Source organism: Lepidochelys olivacea, assembly GCF_965140295.1.
Source record: "Lepidochelys olivacea isolate rLepOli2 genome assembly, chromosome: 5".
NCBI lineage: Eukaryota > Metazoa > Chordata > Testudines > Cheloniidae > Lepidochelys > Lepidochelys olivacea.
This window is the reverse complement of record NC_140415.1, coordinates 46,324,841-46,351,715: the sequence shown is the minus strand read 5'-3', so window position 1 is coordinate 46,351,715 and position 26,875 is coordinate 46,324,841. Positions and strand designations below refer to the sequence as shown.

The window sequence follows — 26,875 nt, the reverse complement described above, 5'->3', positions numbered from 1 at the left end:
TCCATGTTGCTCTCAGTCATCTTTCCTTACTGTTCCCTTCATTTCCTTCTCTCATTAATTGGTTGTGCATTGAACAGTCACCCACTTCGTGTCTGCCAAGTACCTACTCACCACTTCTCCAAAAGAGTCTGTCCTATGCTGATCTCCTCAGTATTGATTTCTCCATACCATATCATAACTAAACAGTTTCTTATGTGTCCATATCAGACTGTAAACTCACTGAAAAAAAACCAACTCTTCTGCATTCTGTAAAGCATTTACACTACTATATAAATGATTAGTAATATAAACTAACGCCCCCATCAGGTCAGGAAATATACCCATTTTAGGGTAAGCTGATGTGCAAAACTGCCAAGTGATACACCCAAGTGTCACAGAATGTCGGTGGTAGAGTCAGCTATAGAATCCAGGAGTTTTTATCTCTAACAATGAGATAGTGGTACCCATGCCTCTCTGACTTCCCACCTTCCCTGTACCAAGCTATAAAGATTTTTATTTATATATATACACACACACACACATACACACATACACACACACACACAAAAAATCAGTTGAAACAAAGGAGTTGCAGAACAGACAAAGGAGGGTGTTAACTATAGCAGCTTCTATTCAAGGCAACCTTGTTTTTGTAGGCTTAAAGAGATCCTTAGCATTACTGTAACAAATATATTGTATTTATACTTTCAATAATGTTAGCAGCTATGAATTTAGGGAAACAGACTTTATTGATAGGTTTTATAAATGCTGTATCCAATTACAGCGCTGAATGATTTGAACAATAGTCTGTCTGACATATTCAAAGGTAAGTGGCTGCAACATTTCTTTGCTATTAGGGTCATATACTGTACTTATCTATTTTTACACGCTGCTCTCTATTCCCTGGTAATAAATTAATTTCTTAGAGTTAGTTTGGCATGTACCCTACAGTTAAATTCATCCTCTCTCTGACTGAAGGAAAAAAGTTCTCTGAAGTTTTACAATTATACTTGTGATTTTAAAACTAATTCTCACACATTAAATTCAAAATACTATGTTAAAAAGGAACATTCATCCAACACAATGCCTGGACAGTTGTTTTATTTTACTTACTTTTCTGAAAGTGGCTGGTAGTTTGGATAACCACAATTATTTAACCAACTGTACACTGGATTCTACAATATTCTCCAATTTATTTGAAAACAATAGATTTACATACAGCATTTCATTTTCATTGCCTCCTAAATCACAAAACAACTCTCAGAAAAGTCAATGAGGGAATGAATACACAGATTGGAAGACAGAATTGGGCCCTATAAGCAATCTCTATAAATCTCTTCAAAGTATCTTATTTATTGTTATTTGACTTCCATTTGTGCAAAACTGTCAACTGCAGACTACCTCTTTGCACAAGTTAAGATGACCTATTGGAATGATGTGCAAGAAATGCATTACTCTAACACACTGTAGTCCCTCCACACTGCATCACAGAGCTGCAGAGAGAAGTTTGAGGTAGATTGCATAGAGCTAGAGACAGATTTGAATTTTTTCATGCTCTGACTTAGTTGACCTTCTGCCCTTCCCTCACTCAAAACTAATCTGATATGCGAGAGCTACTTACTGCTAGTACTCTTCCCCTGCAGTTACTGACAAGTAGGCGATGACAGAATTAGGAATCGAGAAGAAGAGCTTGGCTCCCCACTCTGTCCATGTTTCAGGAAGAGTTGATCAGAACAGAACTGTGCAGTCCTTCATCCTTTGTTTACCCTCCACTATTTACCTCTTCCATCTGATCATCCCCCTATCTTTTGATGCCTCTGATTCACTGTTGCTGCTCTCCCTATTACACCAGGCCAGTGATGAGCTGATCTACAAAGTGAAGCAAACTTAATATTTTTCACTGTGACTTGGAGCCAGCAGTGCAGACCGCATGAGAGAATTTTTTGTAATTACAATTTCACAACTACTGGTGTTCAAGGCATAACAAATAGATGATTGCAGGATTGTCTCAAAAAATTTATCATGACAAAATTATCTTGAATCCAAACCTGTAAAAGGGTGCCCAACAGTGAATTTTTCAGAAAAGTGAAGAGCATGTGAAAAAAACAGAATGAAAACTGTTTTATAACCTTTCCCATTGCAATAGCTATAGATGCAACAACCCTTTTACATTTTTATGTTAACTTTAAAAAGAACAATGAAAATCACAAGATACAGTGTTTTAGACATTGACCCTACATTAAAATCAATGGGAGTTTTACTGTTAGGAGTAAAGACAGATTCTAGCCTTGATTTTCCTGTTATGCCTAACTATTGGAAGGGGTTTCCAAACAACAGGTGAGTTAACACTATATACATGCCATGCTGCTATTTAACCTAATTCTAAGGATTTTTTTTATTTGATCTCAGGGATTTTAGCTCACAGCTATACAAATATGCAGAGACAAAGTTTGAAAAAAAGAAGTAGGTGTAGTAACGTTGTACTAAATTTATAAGAGCAGCAGATTAATACAAATTAATTGAAGTGTCAAAGTAGCTGCTATAAAATGGTCACTGATAATCTTGTTTTAAACATCATACTTCATAAAACTTCCACTGTACTGAGTTCACACGGTTTTTGGAACCATTACAATGAGAGTTTCACTGCAAAATGCATCAGTGAAACGAATAGGAGCTTGCAGATTATTCATAATGCAGTAGAGATGGTCCAAGGAGGCCAGATTTTATCTCTGGCTGTGGTCACATTTTTGTTTTACCTGCATATGGGTCCAATCCACAAAGTTTGGATCTAGAATTTTAAACTGACTTTGCAAATGGTGGGGTGTTCAAATCCAGCTGATCTCATTGGCTTGTTTTTAGACTCCATTTACTGAGTTCAAAAGGGCTCAAATAAAAGGTTTTGGCCAATCCCTGTAACATAGTTAATGCAATATATATGTACAGAACAATATTTCTTGCATGGAGTATAAAAATACTATTCCTAAATGCATTGTTTCTATTTTAATTATTCAGTTTTCACACTGGACCAAGGGTGCAAATGTACTTCTAAGTGTGTAAGTCTTTCACCAATGTCTTCATCCAAACTTTCCCTTTTAGTTAAAGAAATTAGTGTTCAGTGTAAAAGAAGAACAGGAGACAAAGATAATGAAAAAACGAAGGTTACTTACTTGTAACCGGAGTTTGAGATAACTCTGCATATTCACACTCATGGTGGGTAATGCGCCGCCTGATGCAGCCCCCCAATGATAGAACCTTCGCTAAGCAGTACATGTTAGAGTGCATATGCACCCCCTCTTCCCTTTCCCCTCAGTGTCTCCAAATGTTCTGAAAATGAGACTATATAAGGGGGGGGGGGGGAGCTGTGCCCTCTACCACCTCCGTTCCTTTAACTGCTAACCCAGAGAAACCAAATTAGGTCTTTGAGAAATAGGGGAAGGTGGGCAGGAAATGTGAATATGCAGAGTCATTTAGAAGAACTCCTGTAACAAGTAATCTTAATTTCTTCTTTGAGTTGCTCTGAATATTCTGATTTATGGGTATTTGGCAAGCAGTGCTGAAAATTCAGGAGGAAGGCAACAGAGTCCTAATTAAATAATGACAAGCATTGCACTACTAAATGTAGCATCAGCTCTCGAAACCAAATCCAACGTACAATGTTTGGTAAAGGTATGGACTGACTTGCAAGAAGCAGCCTCACAGATTTCCCCAACAGGAACATGTTTAAAGGCAAATGAAAGACACTGCCACTGCTCTAGCAGAATGAGCCTGAAACAGCAGGCCTGGCGACTGTGACTAACTTGTAACATTCAATGATACATTGATTAACCCGTCTGGAAATAGTCTGAACTAAGGCTAAGATTTTGTTACGTATGACTAAGGCTAAGATTTTGTTACGGATATTTTTAGTAAAAGTCACGGACAGGTCACGTGCAAAAAGAAAAATTAACGGACACCGTATAATCCATGAAAGTGTGCATGTGCCCCATGCATCAGAGCCAGAGAACTTTGCCTAGCAGTACCTGTAGGAGAGGTGCTCACATCTCATGGCCTTAGCCCCTCCTCTGGCCATATAAGGGCGATACCACCCTGATCCCCCTCAGTCCCTTCACAATGAACATCAGGAGCAGAGATTCCAATGCAACAGGATGGACAGTGGGTTGACTGTGGAATACATGTCTGCATCACACTGAAAGAACAATAGTTACAGTAAGTAACCGTGATTTCTTCTTCAAGTAGATGCAGCCTTGTATTCCATGTAGGTTACTCTCAAGCAGTATTTGCAGGAGGTGGGGCTCCAAGTCTATTTAAAAAAAGACTGCAGGATTGCTTTCCCACAATTTGCATCTCAGCATGAAGCAGGATAATGGCATAGTGGTTCATAAATGTATGTGCAGAGGACCAAGTGGCATCTCTTAGAAATGCAATCAGCATGACCTAGGCTCTTGTAGAATGAGCTCACACCGGGGGAACCGAGGGGGAATGTAGTCTGAGCTACTTTATATGCTGTCATGATACAGGAGGTTATCCATCTGGAGATCATCTGGAAAGAGATTGCTTGACCCTCCATTACGTCAGCATGATACAATCAGATGAGGTGAGGCTGGAAAGGGTATTTTAGCATTATCCAGGTAGAAATCTAGACACTGCCTCACATCCATCATGTGAAGATGCTACTCCTCTTGGGTTGAACAGGTGTTGGGTGGGGTGGGAACACATGTAGATACGAGTGAAACTGATAGACCACTTTAGGCAAAAACTTAGGCTGCTGCCGCAGGGTCACTTTGTCTTCAGAAAACCTCATGTAAGGGAGAGTCTGCCATCCAAGCCTGAAACTCTCACAAACACCTTGCAGATGTTATCACAAAGAAAGCAGTTTTCTGACACAAAAAGGAGAAGGAAAAAGTTGAGAGGCTCAAACGGAGACCTGCTGAGTCCTGCTGTGATCCTGAAACGTCCGACAGGCACTGCAGATGCCACAGACGCTTCCTGTTCTGACCACAGTTCTTGAACTTTCAGCAACCACACGTGGGCTCCCCAACCCATTAAGGAGGCATCTATGACAATAGTCCTGGTTGGCAAAGACCAAGTGCAGGGAATGCCAGGGCACACATTGCCCTGAATTGTCTACCGTCGTAAGGAATCCAGGCTCAGTGGAGGAATTTAGACCAGACTGCCCAAGGGATAGTAATTCGGACAATAGACTGAATTCAGCCACATCTGAAGAGGATGTAGCTGTAACCTGGCAAATTGAACTACCTGTATGCAGGCAGCCATATGACCCAGCAACCTCAGGCACATTCAGACTGTAGTTGAGGTTTGAGACTGTAATTCCAAACAAAGGTGGCAAATCGTCTGGAACTCAGTTGGCAGAAATGCCATTTAACTTGATTCTTTGAGATGGGACCAAATGTTGACTTCCTGGCTGTTCAGGATCAAACTGAATGCCAGACAATCCACTAAGTCATGGGACTGTAGAGCATTCTCAGGAGACGACTAAGCAGAGGCAACATCCATTTGTTCATCAGCTGCCAAATCTGAATCAAAGACTGTATCCATGTGATCCAGCTCAAAAAGGGGAGCTCTCTCAGACTTGTCATTGGGCACACCGTCTGAGCAGCAGGTGGATTCAGTGAAACTGAATCTGAAGATTCCACCACCACCAAAGTTTTGTAAGTCAGGACCTCGCTTCTCCATCCATGAGGTGGATAACTCAAAACCTTCTGAGGCCGAGCCCAATAAGACCCTGGAGTCCAGGAGGGCCAGTCTCTCCAATACCTGGGATCTGAGAATATACCCATAGAAGAAGGTACAAACTGACCAAGAGATTGAGGAAACCAGATTTCAGTGGTACAAAACTGGATGGTTCAAGCCTTTTAACTCTTCCTCTGTCCTCCTTTAAGCGAGGACCCGCTATGGATCTCAGTCAGATAACAATGGCACCAGAGGATGAATTGACATCAAAGGTGAGAATCTGCTTGCTGAACCTGGAGCTGTCTTAGGAGGACGACGACAAAGATGGAACCAGAAAAAGACTCTCAGGATCCTCTTCTCTACCCATCTTTTAAGTCAAAGAGATGTAGATCTACAACCTGACAAAGCCTCTCTTTTGCTTTCCCTATAGGTCTCTTGCTTGGATCAGCTCAGAAGCTGAATGGTGAACATCAGTTACCATAGTAATAGTCCTTTTCAGATCAGAGGATAGCACAGAAACAGGAACAGACAATGGTGCTGTTAATGCAATTTAAAAAGCACTGGATCTGGAAAGAGATTAAGCTCCACACTCCTCAGCTGAGACTGATCACAGAACTGAAACAGGCCTCAGCTTTTGGATCGGATGATGTTCCGGAACCCAAAGATTTAGCTGCAAGGGCCTCTTTAAGCAGGAGCACCTGCATTCTATTCTGTCTCTCCTTATGTGCTCTGAGCATAAGCAAATAGAACAGCCAGAAGAAAACCAGCCTTCTCTGAGTCACTTACGGCAGTGATTCTCAACCTTTCCAGACTACTGTACCCCTTTCAGGAGTCTGATTTGTCTTGCAGATTCCAAGTTTTACCTCACTTACGACTTGCTTACAAAATCAGACATAAAAATACAAAAGTGTCTGCACACTATTACTGAAAAATGGCTTCCTTTCTCATTTTTACCATATAATCATAAAATAAATCAATTGGAATATAAACATTGTACTTATTTTTCAGTGTGATACTTGAGTCTGTTTTTCACTTGTGAGACTTGTCATTCTGGGAGACTCTCTCATTTTGTTTGTATGAAATTTTAGTTTGTATTGAATTCGCTAGTGCTTTTTATGTAGCCTGTTGTAAAACTAGGTAAATATGTAGGTGAATTGAGGTACCCCCGGAAGAGAACCACTGACTTATGACATCTAACATGGTCTTCTGACACCAGGAAGACAGCTGTGCATGAAGTACATCTTTTAAAACCCGACTTCTTCTTCTTCTTCAGTTCTGCTATCACATGGAACCAAGCTACCACTAAACTAAAACACCTACAAGATCTCTATCAAGCATTCTTACAACTACAATACCCACCTGCAGAAGTGAAGAAACAGATTGATAGAGCCAGAAGAGTTCCCAGAAGTCACCTGCTACAGGACAGGCCTAACAAAGAAAATAACAGAACGCCACTAGCCGTCACCTTCAGCCCCCAACTAAAACCCCTCCAACGCATTATCAAGAATCTACAACCTATCCTGAAGGATGACCCTACACTCTCACAAATCTTGGGAGACAGACCAGTCCTTGCCTACAGACAGCCCCCCAACCTGAAGCAAATACTCACCAGCAACCACATACCACACAACAGAACCACTAACCCAGGAACCTATCCTTGCAACAAAGCCCGTTGCCAACTGTGCCCACATATCTATTCAGGGGACACCATCACAGGGCCTAATAACATCAGCCAAACTATCAGAGGCTCGTTCACCTGCACATCCACCAATGTGATATATGCCATCATGTGCCAGCAATGCCCCTCTGCCATGTACATTCGTCAAACTGGACAGTCTCTACGTAAAAGAATAAATGGACACAAATCAGATGTCAAGAATTATAACATTCATAAACCAGTCGGCGAACACTTCAATCTCTCTGGTCACGCGATTACAGACCTGAAAGTTGTGGTATGACAACAAAAAAAATTTCAAATCCAGACTCCAGCAAGAAACTGTTGAATTGGAATTCATTTTCAAATTTGATACAATTAACTTAGGCTTGAATAGAGACTGGGAGTGGCTAAGTCATTATGCAGGTTAACTTATCTCCTCCTTCCCCTCCCCCCCCCCCTTCTTGTTAAACCCTGGATTTGTGCTGGAAATGGCCCACCTTGATTATCATACACATTGTAAGGAGAGTGATCACTTTAGATAAGCTATTACCAGCAGGAGAGTGGGGTGGGGGGAGAGAAAACCTTTTGTAGTGGTAAACACCCATTTTTTCATGCTTTGTGTGTATAAAAAGATCTTCTATCAGTATGCATCCGATGTAGTGAGCTGTAGCTCACGAAAGCTTATGCTCAAATAAACTGGTTAGTCTCTAAGGTGCCACAAGTACTCCTTTTCTAAAAACTACCTTAATTACACTAACAGACACAATAAAAACCAACAACAAGAAACTAAGGCACTAACAGGAGAAAAACCCTGGATCTGATGGACTGGGGCAGTTCACTTCTGTCTGGCACAGCGGTTGGAAGGAAATGAGACAGTAGTGGGCACAGCCCCTTATTAGATAGCCTCGCCCTCACAATGTTTGGAGCTGCTGATAGGAGAAGGTTCACACGTGCTCTAACGGACACTGCTTGGAGAAGGTTCTACTGCTGGGCTGTACCACGCACTGCATTACCTGTAAGTGGGAATATGTAGAGCCACTCGATGAAAGTAGTAACTCAGCTTAGTATTTAATTTATGACAACTCCAGCCATGCAAGGGCTGAATATCTCCAGCTCCCATTGTAGACAGGGTTGGTAGGAACAAAAATTAGGGTAGTTTCATAAAAATGTTGCTCCTAGATTCAACTTTACTTGTACTTGATAAAAGCATACAAAATAAGAAATTCTTTAGAAGTCACTCTAAACTGCTACCACAGGATTCCTGATACTTCAGATCATAGTATGTATTAGCAAAATGTACAAACTCCTTCATTCCTTTTTTATTCCATTCTTCAAATGTTTAACATTCTAAGGACTGGCTTACCTGAGTTTTCTAGGATTGCTGTTTTACTACATGGTTGCACTATTGCAACTTTCAGTGCAGTGCATTCACACTAGCCATCTTGTTTTTTGTGCACAGAATGGATTGTGATCATACATATCACTCCCTGCGTTGAATTATTCTATCCCATATGAAGGTCACACATGTGCCATGAAGGTTGGGGGTTATGTTCTGTTACACCCTCACACTTGCACATAACTATAACAGAGATGAACCACACAACCTTTGTGTGTGAAATGCTCAAGCTCAGTATTGTTACTTTCCTTAATTTGCTCAGTATTTTTAGTTTTACTTTTATTTTCTCTGTTATTTTATTGCTGTGTTTCCTAGCTGCACAGTTTCCCTCTCTCGTGTTTCCTCAAGGAACAAGAGAGGAGAGTGGTGTGAACCAGCCTCTAGATGTAAGACACCCCTTCCGGTCTCTCTATCTGTCCCAGTTAGCCCCCACCATTCCTTAATAAGGCAGTAAGGCTCCTAGGATATGTACTACTCCTCAAGGGTAGGTTGTAATGAATGGGTGCTGCATCATGGCAAGGTAAGTGATTTTACTTGGGATAACGGAGGATATAGTGGGTAGCCCTGCTGTGCATCTTCACTGATGATACTTCTATGCGGGTGACTCTGATGCAGCAAATGAATTATTGTGCCAATGGCCAGTGAAGTAAGCACATTTATTTGCGGGGAAGGGGGGGAAGAAGTATGCTTGTATTCTCTCCATTTCCTCATGTGCTATAGGTATGAAAGGGGGAATGGGTATGGTGGATGGGGATTAGTCAAAGCTAGATGCAGCTGATTACCACCTCTGTCCTGCCCTGATCAGAAAGGGCATAGTGGAGAAAAGAGAGGGTTCAGGGCTGTTTTTGGGCCTGCCTAGAGCCAGGAAGACTGGAGCCAGTCAGTGCTCTGTGATGACAAAACTTTGAAGGGTGAGCAGGAGCAATGTGGATATGCAGCAGAAGGAATAACTGCACAGTAGCAGCTGCTAAGTCAGGGCTTGCTGAAACCTGGTATGGCAACACTGTAGAGTGACATGGTGTAGACTACATTGTGCTTACCCTTACTCAGAGCAACTGAAATCCGAGCAGTGCTGTGAATATCTGGCCACTATGGGCAGTGATTGTGTGCGTGCAATATTCCAGGCATGCTAAGAAGAGCTGCAACATCAAAATTCTCCAGTGTAGACAGGGCCCACATCCATAGCTGAAGTCCATAGCTTAACATTTTTTGTCAAGTCTGTAATTTTACCAGTCTGTTCACTGGAATAGTATCTAAAACATTCTTTCATTTATGAATCATGAGTTAGTTGACTGCCAGTTACTGTGTGTTTCTGTCTTGCATGAGACTTTTGAGGGTTGCGGGGGCGGGAGAGGGGAGAGGTTATTTATCTTGCAAAGAGATAAATTGTCCCCAGTATCAATATATGGAACTTTGCAAGTATTTATTAAATATATTTTTTCTCAAAATAAATGTATTTTTAAGATTAAATAGTGAAAAGTAACAAAAAAGGGAAATTTCTTAAAGGTAAATTTCAAATAATGAAACTGAAGGAAGGGGAATGGAAGATTGGTTTTAACTTACATAGGACCTAAATATTTTTGGTAGGTCAACTAAAAAGATGTAATACAGCAGTATTTACTAGAAGAGAAAGAATGGTACTGCAGCTAAAATACAGGGCTGGTTATCAAGAGTTCTGATTTCTATTTCATGGTTTCCTATAAGACTTTTTCTGGATTCTTGGGCAAGTTACAACTGCCTTCGAATCTCAGCTACACCTAACTGTAAAATGGGAATTCCACCTCCACCTCACAAGGATATTGGGAGACTTAATTTCTATAGCTTTGCCATCTTCCATTGGAATATGCTGACAAAGAAGTGTGAAGGAAGAAAAGAAGATAAAATACGGAAGTGAAAAAAACAGCCAACTAACCAAGGATGCTTCCTCAACACACTGGAATTAATAAACCTGAATTAATCCAGTACATGTTGCAAGAAACAAATATCAAGGGCCTGATCCAACTTTTATTGAGTCCAAAGGGAACTGGATTGGACCTTAATGAAGCAGCAGAAAAAAGAAATAGAAACACTTGACACTAATAGTATAAAAGGGCATTCCAAAACTAACATGCACAGTAACAAAACAGAAAAAGATATGAAGGCAATTATGTGAAATATATTCTGTTATTTATTCTACTTATTTGGAAAACACACACACAGTTACTGCTCATTACAGACACCTGTAGCTTACTGAACTTACTGGTAGAATCTCCTACTGGTAGCTTACTGGTAGAATCTCCTTCCTTAGAGGTTTTTAAGGTCAGGCTTGACAAAGCCCTGGCTGGGATGATTTAACTGGGAATTGGTCCTGCTTCGAGCAGGGGGTTAGACTAGATGACCTTCTGGGGTCCCTTCCAACCCTGATATTCTATGATTCTATGAACGGTTTAATGTTTAAAAATACTTGGGGGCCTTCTCTACATAGGGAAAATTGATCAGCATAACTATTCCGGAATGACTATTCCAGAATATCTTGTTTGGTATAATTTAGCTATTCCAGAATAACTTCCCTATGTGGATACTCTATTCTGGAATAAAGTCACTTTTAATTTGGATCAGAGTGTCCACATGGAGGAGTTATTCCAGAGCTTTGGCTGCAGAACAGTTATTCTGGAAAGCTAGGTCAGTCAATTTCCCTGTGTAGACAAGTCCTAAGTGAAAACAACAGGACAAACATAACAGCTCTGGTGTTAAGGGAAAGAGTCACTGAATTCTAGAGGCTTTCTTCTGTGTTTCAGAAAAACTGGACAAAGAAGGTCAATACACTTTCTTATCACCAGCAGAAGATACAATTCCATGGCCTTACACCAATGTAGCTGCACAATACAAACCCTTACCATGGGTAAGTCACAGTTTACAATGGTGCAGTACATCTACACCAGCACTTGTTCTGACGTAGCTATACTGATAGCTACAACTCTCAGTATATAAAAGACCCAAACCCAGGGAGGTGAAGTGACGTATTACGTCATGCCAGCTTTGGCTGCATCAGCACAAGATGCTGCTGCCCTGTTACCTTTCACAATGTAAATTGTCACTTGTATGGAATTGTAATTATATAAGGTCTTGGATATGGATAATGGGCACTGGCACATCATTTTATAGTAAATTTATACACTTTCCACTTTTAACATTTTCTGTGTCGGTACTTTTTGTAGCCATCCCAAACTGTCTATACCTGAAAGTAGTCAAATTTTAGTTTTGCTTCTTTTCATGATAAGAAGAGTTGGTGGAGGAAATACTGGTAAAGCATCAGGCTGAGAAGTAGTAAGACCACATGTTTTTATTCGCTGCTAGCTGTGTAAATGTTTTAGTATCTTGACAATTTGTTTTTCCTTTTTTCCTGGACCCAGCATCAAGCAATTATTTCTAGTTTCTAATTTTTAGAAACATTTTCTTTGGATTTGTGCGTTTGGTTCGGATTTGTGAGTATGTATGTTTCATTGGGGCTGGAAAGACAGTCAAGTTGGAGGGAAGGACTGAGCAAGAGCCCATACCTAAAATAGTTGTACAATACCAAGTGAATGCAGCCATTCTAAACGTTCATTATTCATACCTTCCTTTCCCCAGCTTTCCAATTCCCATGAATATATCAAATAGATCAAAAAAAGTTGTTCAATTTGTCTACAGATTCTAGATTGAGAAATTGCAACATCCTTTAAAAAGTACCTGTTACGGTACTTTCATCAATGACTTCCCCAGAAACACATGAAACAACTAAATTGAGTGGGTTTGTTTTTGTTCAGTTGGGGGTTTTGGGGGGAAAATAAAGATTACTTACATCAATGACTGATGACCTTGACAGGCTTAAACCCTCTAAGTCAGCAACTAAACTTGGAGAGAGAATAGCTGGAGTGGGAAATGCTACAGGAGTTGACACAGGATTGACTGCAGGAAAAGAACAGTTGAAAAAAATGGATCTAATAATGGTTTTAAATTAAAAACATTAAGGCAATTAAATACTTCAATTAATAGCATGTATGGTAAGCTGGCATCTTGATTTAACTGAGTTATGCTCAAACACTTTTAAAATCTAGGACTATATTAACCTGGTATATCTCAGAAGATAATGGTAAACTCCCAATGTGAAATTCATATCTGTCAAAAAGTCTGAACTTAATGCTTTGAAGAATGACTGTGGGAGCCCAACAGAAACTAAGAAAATGTAATAAATCAACTTTACTGATTTTATTACGTCATATGTTCAATACAACTTCCTTTTCTAAATTGATACAATAATCTTTTGTTCCTTCTTCCCCATTGCTACTCTCATACTCTTCCTGTGTATTTCATACTCATTACTTCTGTACTACCTACATAGTGCCATATACTGTCATGGTGCTTGGAAAATTAAAGATAATAGATCTAAATCTTTTAAAAATTCCACATTCATGTCTCTCATTAACTCAAATATGACTTCTGTATGCACTTCACTTTCAGGAATGAGTCTGAAAATAAGACATACAAACCTAAAGAATCCACACTACAAGGTTTAGACTAGAAAACAGTTCCAGATCTTTCCATCTTTTTGCAATACTGCATTGTTAGCTGGAATTTTAATTCTTAATGTCTTCTCTATAGTAGTTGAATTAGCTGCCAGACTGACTAAATCAATACATCCTAAGAAATGTCTAAGGTATACCTAAGGCAATAATTCCACTCAAGTGGTAAATGAAGTCATGACACACAAAACAGCTCAAAACAAATGAATGTTTCAAATAGTAGCACATTAAAAAAGATACTTTCTGACAGAACTCTAAACTTGACAAGCACAAATTTCAAATTACACATTTAAAACAGCAAGTGTGTGATTTCACTAACATCTATACGTGTGCCAGTTAATTGGTATGATAAATGAACAGGATCGTTACTTCAGCCATTTAAATTTATGGAAATTATTAGGAATTTATCTTGTGACAAGAAAGATTCTTTGATCCCATTCTTAAAGAAATAAATAATGTTATATAACCAAATTACTTACAATCATCCAAGTCTAGTAGGGACACATCTTGTTTAGTAGGCGCTTTTTTCTCTGGCATTACCATTTCTTTTCTCTGTCAAAATATATGAATATTTCATTTCTGCCATGCCAGTAAAGAGATTCTTCAACACTTTTATAATAGCAGAAAATATTTTCTTCACTTTAAAAGAAAAAAAATACCCATTTTGCTCAGCTCAGCATTCTGAGAGTTCACCTTGTGAGAAGGATTTCCGACCAGGGATTAACTGAATTGTATTCCACAAAAAACCTGTTAGTTAAAATGAACATTTCTGAGGCCCCAATAAGCTTGTTTTACTATTCAAGTAAAACTTCTAGGGAGACACTGAAACTTTCAGGATTTTCTACAGAGGATGAAAGTGGAAAATCTGGTGAAACCACCCCTTTAGAAGGTAAACCAATCTTAAGCAGTGGTGTTGCTTTCTCTGACCCCACAAATTCATCCAAATGAATGCAATATTATTATTATTTGTACTGCAGTAGCTCCTGTAAGACCCAGTCAGGGACCACTGCTCCAATATAGGCACTGTGCAAACAACAAAAAGTTGGTCCCTGCCACAAAAAATTACAATCTTAATCTTAAAATTTGTGGATGATGCACATATTGTCAATGTGGTAAATAATGACAGGGCAGTCATATCAAGCAATCCAGATTGCTCTATAAGTAGGGTCCATTCAAACAAAATTTGTTTTAATTCAGTCACATCTAAGACGACAGAATGCAGGCCATACCTTCAGAATGGGGGACTCTATCCTCAACAGCAGTGACTCTAAAAAGGGATATAGTGGTCATAATGAACAAACAATACAATGTGAGTTCCCAGTGTGATGCTATGGCATAAAGGGCTAATGTGATCTGTGGATGTATAACCAGGGGAGTCAGAGTAGGGAGGCGACCGATACTGGAATACCATGTACAGCATCCGCATTTTAAAAAAGATTGGAAAATTTGGAGTGGGTGCAAAAAAGAACTACACAAATGATTCAAGAGATGGCCAAAATGCCTTACACACTGAGATACTTAGAGCTCAAAAGAGGATGAAGCGGTGACTTGATTATGGTGTATGAGTACTTTCATAGGGAGAATACACGAGTTCTTTAATCTAGTGAAGAAAGGCACAACAAGAACCAACTGCTGGATGTCACAGCCAGACAAATTCAAATTAAAATAAGGCATACATTGTTAACAGTGAGAATGATAAACCATTGGAACTAACTACAAAGGGACAGGGAAGATTCTCAATCTCATGTCTTCAGATCAAGATTGGATTCCTTTTTGGAAGATATGTTTTAGTTAAACAAGTTATTGGGCTCTATACAGGAGTGGCTGGCAGAAAACTAATGGCCTGTGGTATACAGGAGGTCAGACAAGATCTTGTAACAGTTCCCTGTGGCCTTAAAATCTGTTAAACTTGTGGGATTTGAAGGTCTGTCAGGGACTCTGTAGATGGCAAATATAAAGTTAAAAGTAAAAATACAAAAAAGAGAAGCCAATTAAAAAAAGACATTCAAAGGACATAATATAAACTGAGTTAAGATCTGCATGTCCCCACTCTCCTCCTCCTGACCAAAAACAGGCTGTGGATATGGAGAAGGGAAGGTATTCAGTACACAAATAAGTTTTAACTATAGATGGAGTAAAGAAGTGGCATATGACTCTGGTTTATGGTAGGATTAAGGTTCAAGGGCTTATCCTGGTTACGGTTTCATCCTTATTACTTGTCCCATTCTAGATAGGACTGTCCAAGATTTTTATCTCCTGTCTTGGGTTTCTGCAGTCCTACTCCTAATCAAACTCTCATGCAGCCAATTAAATTCAATACCAAAAAAGCGTCCCTCTCTCACAAGGGGCTACTGTGGGAAAAGGGTGGGAGTCCTGAGTCTGTCAACAACAGCAGTGCCAATTCCATCTGTTGAAAAATCGTGAGTCAAGTCCAAAAAATCCAAAATCTCTTGTAATCACTTGCCTCCAGTAGCTGGAACTTTAAGAAAAAACATCAAATATCTTGAGACTCATGATAAAAGTCTTGACAGTTGGCAACACAGCAATAATAATACTAATAACTGATCGGAAAGATAAGCACAGAAGAAAGGACAGCCATCCGAGGAGCAGCAGCTGCTCGCTCAACCCTATACTCTTATCTGGGTTGAGGATACATAATGAGGAAAGGAGGGTGTATTTGGCCAGCCCATTTTTCTTTTCTACTACTTTCTTTTCATTTTGGGGCCCAGGGGAGAGATGATAAAAATGAGAAGAGAAAGCGGACACAGACGGAAGACACCACCCTCCTCTTAAAAGGCCAGTAACACAAAAGAATTTAGCAACATCTTAACCAAGGAATACACCCATTCCGGTTCTGGACAGAACTGGAATCAAAACTATAGGCCAAGCTGTCTTGATTCTAAGAACTCAGATAGCCCACCTGTAATTAGAATACGTTCAGATTCAAGGTTTAGATTTGACCATTTTTCATTTACACTGAACTTTGACCCAATTTTTTCACCACATTACATCCTCGTAGTACTCCTCTCGTTTATTGAAGATTTCAAAGATATACCATTTTGTGACACCACAAATATAAAATTAACTGCATGATTTCAGTGATGACTTCCAGTATTCATGGTGTTACATTCTGGAATAGCTTTTCTGAACCAGCAACTGATAAGAACACCTCACAGAGGTTGAAAAATGACTCTTTAAAAGACAATTAAAATGTATTTTCTGCACTGAAGTCAATTTTCATCTGTTTTACAGTTCATCTTAAATGTCTGAATAACATCCCTTATTGGGCTCAAGTAACTCAAGGCCTGAACAGGTTTTCCTTTAACTTTCCCAAAATATGTTTGGAGAATAACCACAACTACAGGATCATTATTTCAATTGTGTAATATGTGGCAAGAAAAATGTCATGTTATTAGGTGACTTATTAAAATGCTGTGCTGAGCACAATAGTTGTAGTTTTCCTTCAAACAGCAACAGGATAGCAGGGCCTTCTGGGAACTGTAGCCTCAAAGCAACTAAATCAAGATAAAGTTAAAACATGAGGCAAGTCTTATTTTCTAATTCATAATCAAGATCCTGTAACACTATTAAATATACATCAGGTCACATGCAAACATAAGGACAAAGCCAGTTAAATTGGTCTCTCTTATTACAACTTGATTTTTTTCTTTGAATTTTAGAAGGAAAGAAATTCATTGGCTTTTTGGGAATAATAAATAGCCAGGGACGGAAACAAACATTACCAGCAGCTACTTCTACTGAATACAAAAAAGCCTTGCCTTCCAAATCAAGGCTCTAAAAAGGTTCTGATGTTTGGCATTTCTGTGACATTTTTCATTTTTTTCTTTAAAAAAATAAATCCACAGTAAAATCAAAACAGCTTCCTACTTAAAGAACCTACTATGAAAAAAAGCTGAATGCTAAACAAAGTAGTTAAGCTATAGTCTATCAAACATTTCTCCATTTGCAATTCATTTTGGTAATAGAGATAGAACCTGGATAAATGCATATAGGACTTGAAGCAGGAGATTTCTCTTGCTCAATACATAATTCATGTGCTCCGCCTGCAAAGTGTGTAAAATGAGAATTTCACACCACAGCATGAGCCATGGAGCTGCAAAGAAAAGGCAGATGAAATCATATTTTACTGTGTGAATTCTATTTTTTAGCCTCCCAATATTTATACAAAACCATCACTGACAAACCAAATGCATTGACAGATCACCCACTGTTTCCACTGTGTTAGCACTTGAAAAGAGATCAGGCAGAAAGATAGACAATTTGTTTTTGTATATATTTTTTTAAATAGTGGATCAGGTTTTTAACAGTTGAGTGACTGTATTAGGTTTGTATAAGGACGCCAATGGCAGCTGATTTTAAAATCCCAATGTAGAGACTCCTATTTATCTGTGCATCATCCTCAAATCTCCATTTTATTTCTACAATATTTGATTATGTATCTGAATACCTCAGAGTGTCCCTATTGCAAAATGAAATACAAAACAGCAGGGTAAGAAAGTGAATTCTCTACTCACTGTAGTTTAACTAAATAGAATAAAACAAGCTTTTTCGAAGTTAAATTTTTAAAGAGTGAATTGTGAAAATATTAAAAATATTACATGCAGCAAAAGTGATTTGGGGCCATCTTACATGCTAATTTTCACAGTAGAAAATATACCTAGATGCAGATGCAAAATATTTACATAAAAAGCAACCATTTTTCTAATGGTGGTTGTGCTAAACAAGGTATTGATTCAAGTCCACACCATGAAACAACAAATGAAAAACAAACTCAAAATTAGGCTCAACATAATGTAAAGTTCTTTAGACCTGGAGTGAACTTGGAAATGTAACACAGTCAATGTTAATTTCTGGCTTCATACAGCACAATATTTACATGAAATATTTTCAATTTGAATTATAGAGGAAGAAAACCAATGAATCTTATGCCTCTTTGTACACTGGATCAAACTCATATAGAAACCGTAAGGACTGGACAATTAAGAAACCTCAGTGCATGAACGCCAATAAGATTTTTTTTTTTTTAAGTTTAAAAAATTCTTCACCCGTCATGAGGGTCGTTCCAGTCTGCGGCCATTTACAGAACACAAGGTGGCCCTCTTTAAATAGCACTTTCATAACTTCAGAAATCTATGCTTTTGATACAATATGGGATCATTTCATAGAAAAAGATAAAACTGCATATTACATTCACACAAGACAAATATGAGATTTATAGAGGTACTGTAAAATCGAAGACTTTAGCCCACATAGATTTATGTAAATTTGTTGTGGAAGTGAAAGTTAAACCTGTTATTTCTTGTACCTCTCTTTACTTTAGGAAATATTCCTGTCAAACCTTAGCTATCTTTTCTATAATATGCAGATCTGATCTCTTTTCTGCAATGTTTTACAGTTGAAAATTTTTAAAATTCACAATGAACATGATAAATCAATTCATTTATTAGCATGCGCACGTGTGTGTGTGTGTGTGGGGGGGGTAATCTCCCCACTTTGCAGTGAGGATGTAAACTAAATCACTCAAGTGCTGGTAGCCCACTAGTGTCTTCCCACAATAACTCCCATTACGCACGCACGCACACACACACATACACAGGCCCTAATAAATAATCAAACATTTAAAAACAAACCACAGTTAAGTACAATCTTTGGCACCACAATCTACGATCTGATCCAAATGGGAGGCCCCACAATCCAAATCTGATCCCATTGGCTTCAATGGGACTTTATGTGGGAAAAAGTGTCAGACCACATTGATCAGATTATACATCTGGGGACTTCTGTAAACAAACTAACAAAATAAACCAAACACCTCTGCACAGATCAGCTAAAGTGCACAATGGTGACCAGCAAAGAACAGATGTTTTAAAACTTTGTATGTGATCTTTGTAGGATAAGCACAATTTGCCTTGTTTATACAGCCTATTTACGTGATATACACAAATAATCATGACGGCCCAATCCTGAGTGCCCTGTTTCCTCAGAACTCCCAGGAAAGTAAATGGAAATTATGAGTGTGCAATCAATGGTAGGATCAAATCCACACGATACATAAGCTAAACCTTCAAGTTTCATCTTAGATTTTTACAGTGTCTAGAATCAATGCAAACAATTATATTTTATTTTGGTGTCTGAACAGTAAAATTAATCTAAAGACTCTCCATGTGGCAGAGGCTTGCAGAATTGCTGCATAATGAGAAGCTGAGTTAGGAGGAAATGGGTTCAAGACAGAGGTACTATTGACACTAATATACATTACACACTGCATATAAAATATTTGGTATAGCTATGTGTGTAAACATACAAAAATATACACACACACACAAAAGTATGTGTTATAATATATTTTTCAGTTAAACTTTTCTTGAAATAGAACTGAAATGCTGAATAAAATCTGTTCTAGTGAAGAATAATTTGCAACAGTTTAAAATACATTATTTTAAACAAAGCCTTCTGCACCTGTATATTTAACAATGGGACATAATTTACAGTTGTAATACAACGATATCTTTTGTGATATAACCATGAATGTTCTTCATACAATACAGCAGAGATTACTATTTTAGTCTGCATTATAAGGAAAGCTGCTTATCTGACACACAGTTTCATAAGACATTTTCTTCAAGGCAAGTACTGTTTCATTATACAAAGGATTGTATTCTCTAAGCTTAAGCGCTAATGCTTATACACAAAGTCACTACAGGTGTCTTTGCTGAAGAGTTAAGGTTGGGTGACTGGCACCCAGGCCAGCCTTGCCTAACCATGAGCAGCCATTCTGCACAGACATACTTGAGTTAGCATCCTCACTGGTGCTGCACTTTCTCATGTGTATTACTAGGACTTCCAGGAGCATATCCCATGGTTCTTTGTGCTGCAGTGAGCTGAACCACTATGATTCTTTCCCAGTAAATTGTGGAAGAACTTGTCTGGTCTTCTGGAGCCTTGGACACACGGGAGTTATTGTGGGAAGACACTAGTGGACTACCAGCACTCGAGTGATTTAGTTTACATCCTCACCGCAAAGTGGGCAGATTACCATCTTGATTGAAAGCAGAACCTGGGCTCTAACCCATACCCCAGCCTTGCCAGCTAGTTTGGGTTTAAAGTGCCACTAAACAGGGACAAGACGTTTGCGTATATGGATGGAAGGGAGTTAGTAAGAGCCTGGGTTAACTGTGGTGAAGACATACTCCCAGAATATACATGCAGATGCACAATACAAATGCTCTATATCTACATCTGTTTACACAGAAGAGTATTAATTAGTTTTGATGCATTAATGAAAATATCTACACTCAAGAGGGAAAGTTCTCCCAAATTATATGAACTGTAAGGAATAACTGCAGGTGCTGCTGCTGTGAGCTAACCACAAGCCTTTATAAGTACAGAGACATGAGAATGTAAGCATTGAGACACAGGCTGAAATTTAAGCGACTAACACTGAAGCAATTAAAATACCTAAATATTTCGCACCTTGTTATGTACTATCCTGCACTTAAAATGGTATCACTGATTTTTGGAGAGGGGGAAGAGAATAAATTTTACTCCAGCCTTTAAAAAATATGGTGTACTCATTTATTTATGAATGACAGTATTTTCCATGAATTATGAAACTATAAGTGATTACCCTAGCCAGCAAGAAAACCCCCTCAAGGAAGTAATTTTTATCTCATGTATCCATTATTTATCTTGTAGCATCAAGAATAGTTTTCGTTTTATAGTGTTAGCCAGCATAAGCTGTAGTAAGGTTTTTTGGGGGAAAGAAAAAAAAGTCAAATTTTTCTTTGAAGTTGAGTTATTCTGATGTAAATTCCATTGTCACCAGTCAGCTGTGGTGCAAGCGACAACATACAACTAATTCTTATTTACCATTTCATAACAATGTTGGCATCTACTTCATGGACTCAAAGACCTTGTCTACACGTGCAGCAGCATGTAGGGTATGTGTAGCACACTCAGACTACAAGACCAGGAGGGACCAGTGTCTAGTCTGACATACTGCAGGCCACACAACCTCACCCATCCACTGCTGTAATAGCTACACACAGCAGCACATAGCTTTGGCTACCAGAACCTTTCCCCACTTCCTCCCCCCGGCCAGAGTCTTTTGCTGCAGTGGTGAAGGGCTCTGGCAGCAGGACACTAAAAATAGTAGTGTAGATGTGAGAGGCACTGCTTGGGCACATAGAGCGCCCATGTAAAGTACATACCCCCTAGGGCTCAGGCATGTAGGGAATTCTACTCTAATAAGCAGTGCCTCACCATCTACACAGATATTTATATCCTGCTAGCAGTGTCTGTACTCTACACGCTGCCTTAAGCACAGACGTACCTATAGTCAATTTTCTAAGCGTGAAGGCACAGATATGACTAGTGCTATATATCTGTTACAGACGTTTGGTCATATAGTCACAAAAATGATGATATAAGCCAGCAACAGAGATAAGGCAATATATGTTGTGTGGCGCAATTTTTCCATACACTGCACACTGCACAGCTGGATACTGGAAAGCACTCAACTGGAAATTCTGATATTGGAAGGGATGGCACAAAGAAGTGACCAACTCCTTAACTTTTGGAAAGAAGAGTTACAGAAAGTCATTATTTCTGTGAAAACCCACATTCTCAGTGAACAAATACAACCAAAGCTACTGAGAACAGATTTCAGGTTAATAGGGAAAGGTGTATTTTGTGATGGGGAAAATATTGGCATATCAGATGATATACAAGATGATAATTTGCTATTATTTTAACAGTGGTCATGCACCAACACAATATGCAGAAGTCTGTAATTGTTCAATGGAAGCCCACCACTCAGTAGCCAGTATTTTTCCTCTCTCTCTTCCAACTGCCTACATTGTTGCTTGTAATCAAAGCTTAAAAACACATCCATAAGGATTCCAAATTAGGGTATCCAAAACAGTAGTCCAGAGAGCGATCCAGTTGTGGCCTCTGAATCACTAAAAGTTTTGCTTAGGGGTTTAATGGCTTTGTTTCCAGCTTTAAAAGAGTTATTGTTTTGTAAAACACAAACAAACATTCAGAAAAGGATATTGTATAATATATAGAAAAGTAGGTGAGATCCCAATAACCACCTCAGCTTTCTGCCTCTTTATTAACCATTATCACCTATCAACTGGAAGACACTCCTGTCCATGTGGTGCCTGTGGGGTAGAAGAGGTGCCTATCTGTCTATCTTCTTCCTTCCCACTCCATAGGTCTCTGGAAGCTCTCAGGTAGTCTCAGTATAGTGCATGCACTGTTGTGGCAGCATGAACCCAACATTAGAATATTCATAAGTTTAGTTATTATTTTGGCATACTGCCAAGATTTTCCTGAGACATGCAATTCAGAGATAGGAAATGGCATTTTTAGCAGTTAATTTCAACAAAAGCTAAACCAAATTTCATGAGATAAAGAAAAGGAACTTCTGTAGCTCAAGATTGTTCCCACTGCCTAATATCAAAGGTCTGCTGCACACAACAGAGGTGTGAGAGCTTCTCAAAGAATCTTTTATAATGGAAAATCTTAAGAAACCTAAATACATCAAAGGTTTTTTTATTCTTATAAAGTATTTAGTAATAGAGCTCATCAGAAAGTGATATTTTCTAGATTTTTTTCAAAAGAAATGATTTTTTCAAAAATTTTCACTAAAATATTCCAGTTTTCAAAAACTGCAACTTTTTTTGTCAGTCTTTAAAATGAAAAAATTCAATCAGCTCTATTATTAATCAAGGCATGTTCAAAGTTTATTCCTAAAAACATTTTTTCAAACTACCTAAAATGTTTTCCAGAATAAATATGTGAAGTGGTAGTGCAGTAGAACATATGAACAAACTTACCTGCAATGGAATGCTGCTTGTGCTCACCTTGCTAACCAGATAAGTCTTTGATGGGTATGGAAGCAATAGGGATGGGACCAGTTCTCCTGGTTGGGGGCGAGAGGTGGGGGGAAGGATAGGGGGCTGAGCTACATGTGCTCCCATTGGTTCTTCTCCTGATGCTCTGCAGCGTGTGGGTAAAGAGGAGATAGCTGTTTCTCTCTCATCTACTTACCATCACCACCCCATTCCCTATCGTGTGTGTGAGAGTGTGTGAGAGTGTGAGAGAGTGTGAGAGAGTGTGAGAGATTAGGTCCCAGGAACTCAATAAGCCGCTTGGGCAGGGTCCCTGAGCACAACATTGCACACTGAGGGCGTGACCTCCATGTCTCATGCGGTGTATGGCCTCCCTTCATCTCATCCCTCCTACTTCCTGTGTGGAGGAGGGGAATATTTTGGGACTCTGGCTTCCAGCCAGGGTTCATGGGCAGGCCTGACAGTGGAGAGGAGGCACTGCCCTTGGACCCACCCTCAGGTTTGTAGAAACCAAGGCCACTCATGCGCAGTTGAAATCAGCACTAGCCCAGCCCTGTTAGGTAGTTTGGGGAGTGGTTTCCTCGTCAAATAATCTTTTAAATAAAGTTGTGGCCTCCACATTTATCCATACTGTGGCATATATGTCACACTGTTTCCATATCCACATCAATAGTGTCAGGTGACATCTGTTTTGATTATATTAACTGGTCTTTAAAGAAATAGGAATCTTGAACAAAAAGTGCTTGATTTATTTTTAAAATCCCTAACTCTCAAATAAACATATTAAAATTAAAATGGAGACTTCTCAAATCCCTGTAAGTTACTATAAAAAAATACATGGGTAGAAATGAACAAAACGTTTTTGTTTTGACAATAGGAAAAGGTGTTCCACAGAAATTTTCACTATTCTCCTTCCCTACAAGGTTCAGCCTGGGTTTCACATTTATTATGTCCACACGGATTTGAACATAAGATTTTGATCAGCTTACAAGTGAAAAAATACTTTGCTAATTTCCAGGCCTACAAATACAGCCAAAATCTGAGAACTGAGCTAGATTCTTTCCTTCTCATGCACGGACATCCATAATAAAGGTTCTGCAAGCTGAACAGTGCCCTCATTTATAGCTCTGCAAAATCACTGCCTTCAAACATTTGTTTGAATATGCAAGAAGGAATAGTATCCAGCACACACGCATAGCTATTTCAGCTTTACAATGTTAACTTGAGTAAAAAAGCAGTGTAACCTCTTTTTCCGCCCCCCCACTCACGTAAGCAGTTATGACTGAGCATACCCAGACAACAGCTCTGCTTAGTGAGATGGTGCCATTTTTGTACCTTGACACTTCTCAGAGTCCAACTTAAAAGCCACATTTGAGAGCTTGGGACTTTATGCATCTTATGAGAGATTTCATGGAATCTGGGAGTCTTCCCCAATTCTGAAGTGACAACACGTTATACACTCCCTCTCCTATGAAATAAAACTCATTCTAAACACAGTATAAAATGCTTTGAAGTTGCAGCTCAGGCTGCAGCCTGGGATCTGAAGCCTTGGGATGAAAGTGGGCTTCAGGCCTGAACTCAAGCCTGAGCCGCAACTTCAAACCACTGATTACACAGCTAGTTTTAGCATGCAAGTGCGAGCCCCAATACCCCAAGTGTGCCAGCTTTGGGTGGGAAGCTCACTACTGTAGGCTGACCAGACATACCTTTAGAATGCAGCATGTTAGCTCTACAAATCAGATTTCTCTAATGCACTTTAACATGCTGTAAGAAAAGGAGTACTTGTGGCACCTTAGAGACTAACGAATTTATTTGAGCATAAGCTTTCGTGAGCTACAGCTCACTTCATCGGAAGCATTCAGCTCTCCTGCTGGTAATAGCTCACCTTAAGTGGTCACTCTGGTTACAGTGTGTATGGTAACACCCATTGTTTCATGTTCTCTATGTATATAAATCTCTCCACTGTATTTTCCACTGAATGCATCTGATGAAGTGAGCTGTAGCTCACGAAAGCTTATGCTCAAATAAATTTGTTAGTCTCTAAGGTGCCACAAGTACTCCTTTTCTTTTTGCGAATACAGACTAACACGGCTGCTACTCTGAAACTTAACACGCTGTGTAGCCAAGCTCTTAGTTTTGCAAATACCCAATACCCTTAGGTATGTGCATGCAAACCTTGACGAACATTCATTGGGGTTTCTGTGCACTTACGCAGAGGCGTGCAAATGTGCATATGACTTTTTACATTCATGTTTGAAGATCTGGCCCTAAATTTATTTGCACAAGGGGATTTCAACAGCTAAACAGAGACTGAGCTTGGAAAAGAGAGAGCTAAAGGGAGATATGACTGAGGTCTATAAAATCATGACTGGTGTAGAGAAAGTAGATAAGGAAGTGTTGTTTATATTTTTCATAACAGAAGAGCTAGGGGTCAAAAAATGAAATTAATAGGCAGCAGGTTTAAAACAAATAAAAGGAAGTATTTCTTCACACAACATACAGTCAACTTGTAGAACCACTTGCCAGAGGAAGTTGTGAAGGCCAAGACCATAACAGGGTTCAAAAAAGAACTAGATAAATGTATGGAGGATAGGTCCATCAATTGCTGTTAGCCAGGATGGGCAGGAATGGTGTCCCTAGCCTCTGTTTGCCAGAAGCTGGGAATGAGCGACAAGGGATGGATCACTCGATGATTACCTGTTCTGTTCATTCCCTCTGAGGCACCTGGCACTGGCCACTGTCAAAAGACAGGATACAGGGCTAGATGGACCTTTGGTCTGACCCAGTAGGGCCATTCTTACATTCTTATGATGTAACTGAGATTGAACTCTGGCCCCAGGAACACATAGAAGGTTAGTTTAAAATATTTGTTAGATATACAAGTAGTTTTAATCTGGATAAATAAAATTAATTTTTACCACGCAGCGTAATCTCAGAGAATTTCTAGATCCCAGAGCCCATTAAAAAATAGGAATACACATACATGAATGACTGGACACAGCTTTATACAAGGTAATATAGATTTTACCTTGGAGGCAGCAGCATTTTTAGGCTTTCTAGACTCAGCATCACTTTCAGAGTCAGATTCTGATTCGGAGTCCGATGAATTTTCCTCTGTTGAGACAGATTCTGAGTCAGAGGAACCAGAACTTTTCCTTTTTTTGGAAATCAACTTTGTTTTCTTCTCTGTCTCATCTGAGTCACTGTGTGTAAAAAGAACAGGTTCTTCATTCATTTTTAAAGTCAAGGAATAAAGAACAATATCTGGTTGTAAAAAGAAACCGACACATAGAAAACAAAAGCTCAGACAATGTTCTACACTCTGGCATTCCAAACCTTTAATAAACTAGGCTCTATCCACCAAGTCCTCATTACAACTGAAACCTGGTGAAAATGGCACAACAGCAAGACATATCCACAAAGCTATACAGACATTACTGTGTATCTCTAAATAAACTATCTTACCAGATTATCCAAACCCATCAATTACATAATCACATACTTCAAAAAGAACAATAAAATGGAAAGGTCATAAAACACCACTGAAAACAAAGTCATCAATAACTATTAAGGGAATAACTAATGTCTGGGTGTACTAAATTTATGGCATTTGCTAGAAAAATGTGCCTACTGTATTACACTGAGAAACTTTCAGACTAGGTAAGCTTTGATTAAAGGAATCTGGATGGATTTTAAAGCTTTTTGGGGGGCAAATAAACATCCCTTTTTTGGT

At 39.1% G+C, this 26,875-nt stretch overlaps 1 protein-coding gene across 3 annotated transcripts in view; it reads right to left on the bottom strand.

Annotated features, from left to right (window-relative positions):
• The window catches only part of AP3B1 (adaptor related protein complex 3 subunit beta 1), a 343,754-nt gene that overhangs the window by 83,364 nt on the left and 233,515 nt on the right, over positions 1-26,875 (bottom strand). For 2 of the 3 annotated variants that reach the window (XM_084629231.1, XM_084629232.1), the window contains exons 20-22: positions 26,171-26,345; positions 13,744-13,816; positions 12,544-12,650 (exon numbers count right to left, since the gene is read on the bottom strand). In XM_084629231.1, the coding sequence (XP_084485357.1) occupies positions 12,544-12,650; positions 13,744-13,816; positions 26,171-26,345 (355 nt within the window). The remainder of the gene's footprint in view (positions 1-12,543; positions 12,651-13,743; positions 13,817-26,170; positions 26,346-26,875) is intronic. The other variant, XM_084629233.1, reaches the window with a different exon arrangement.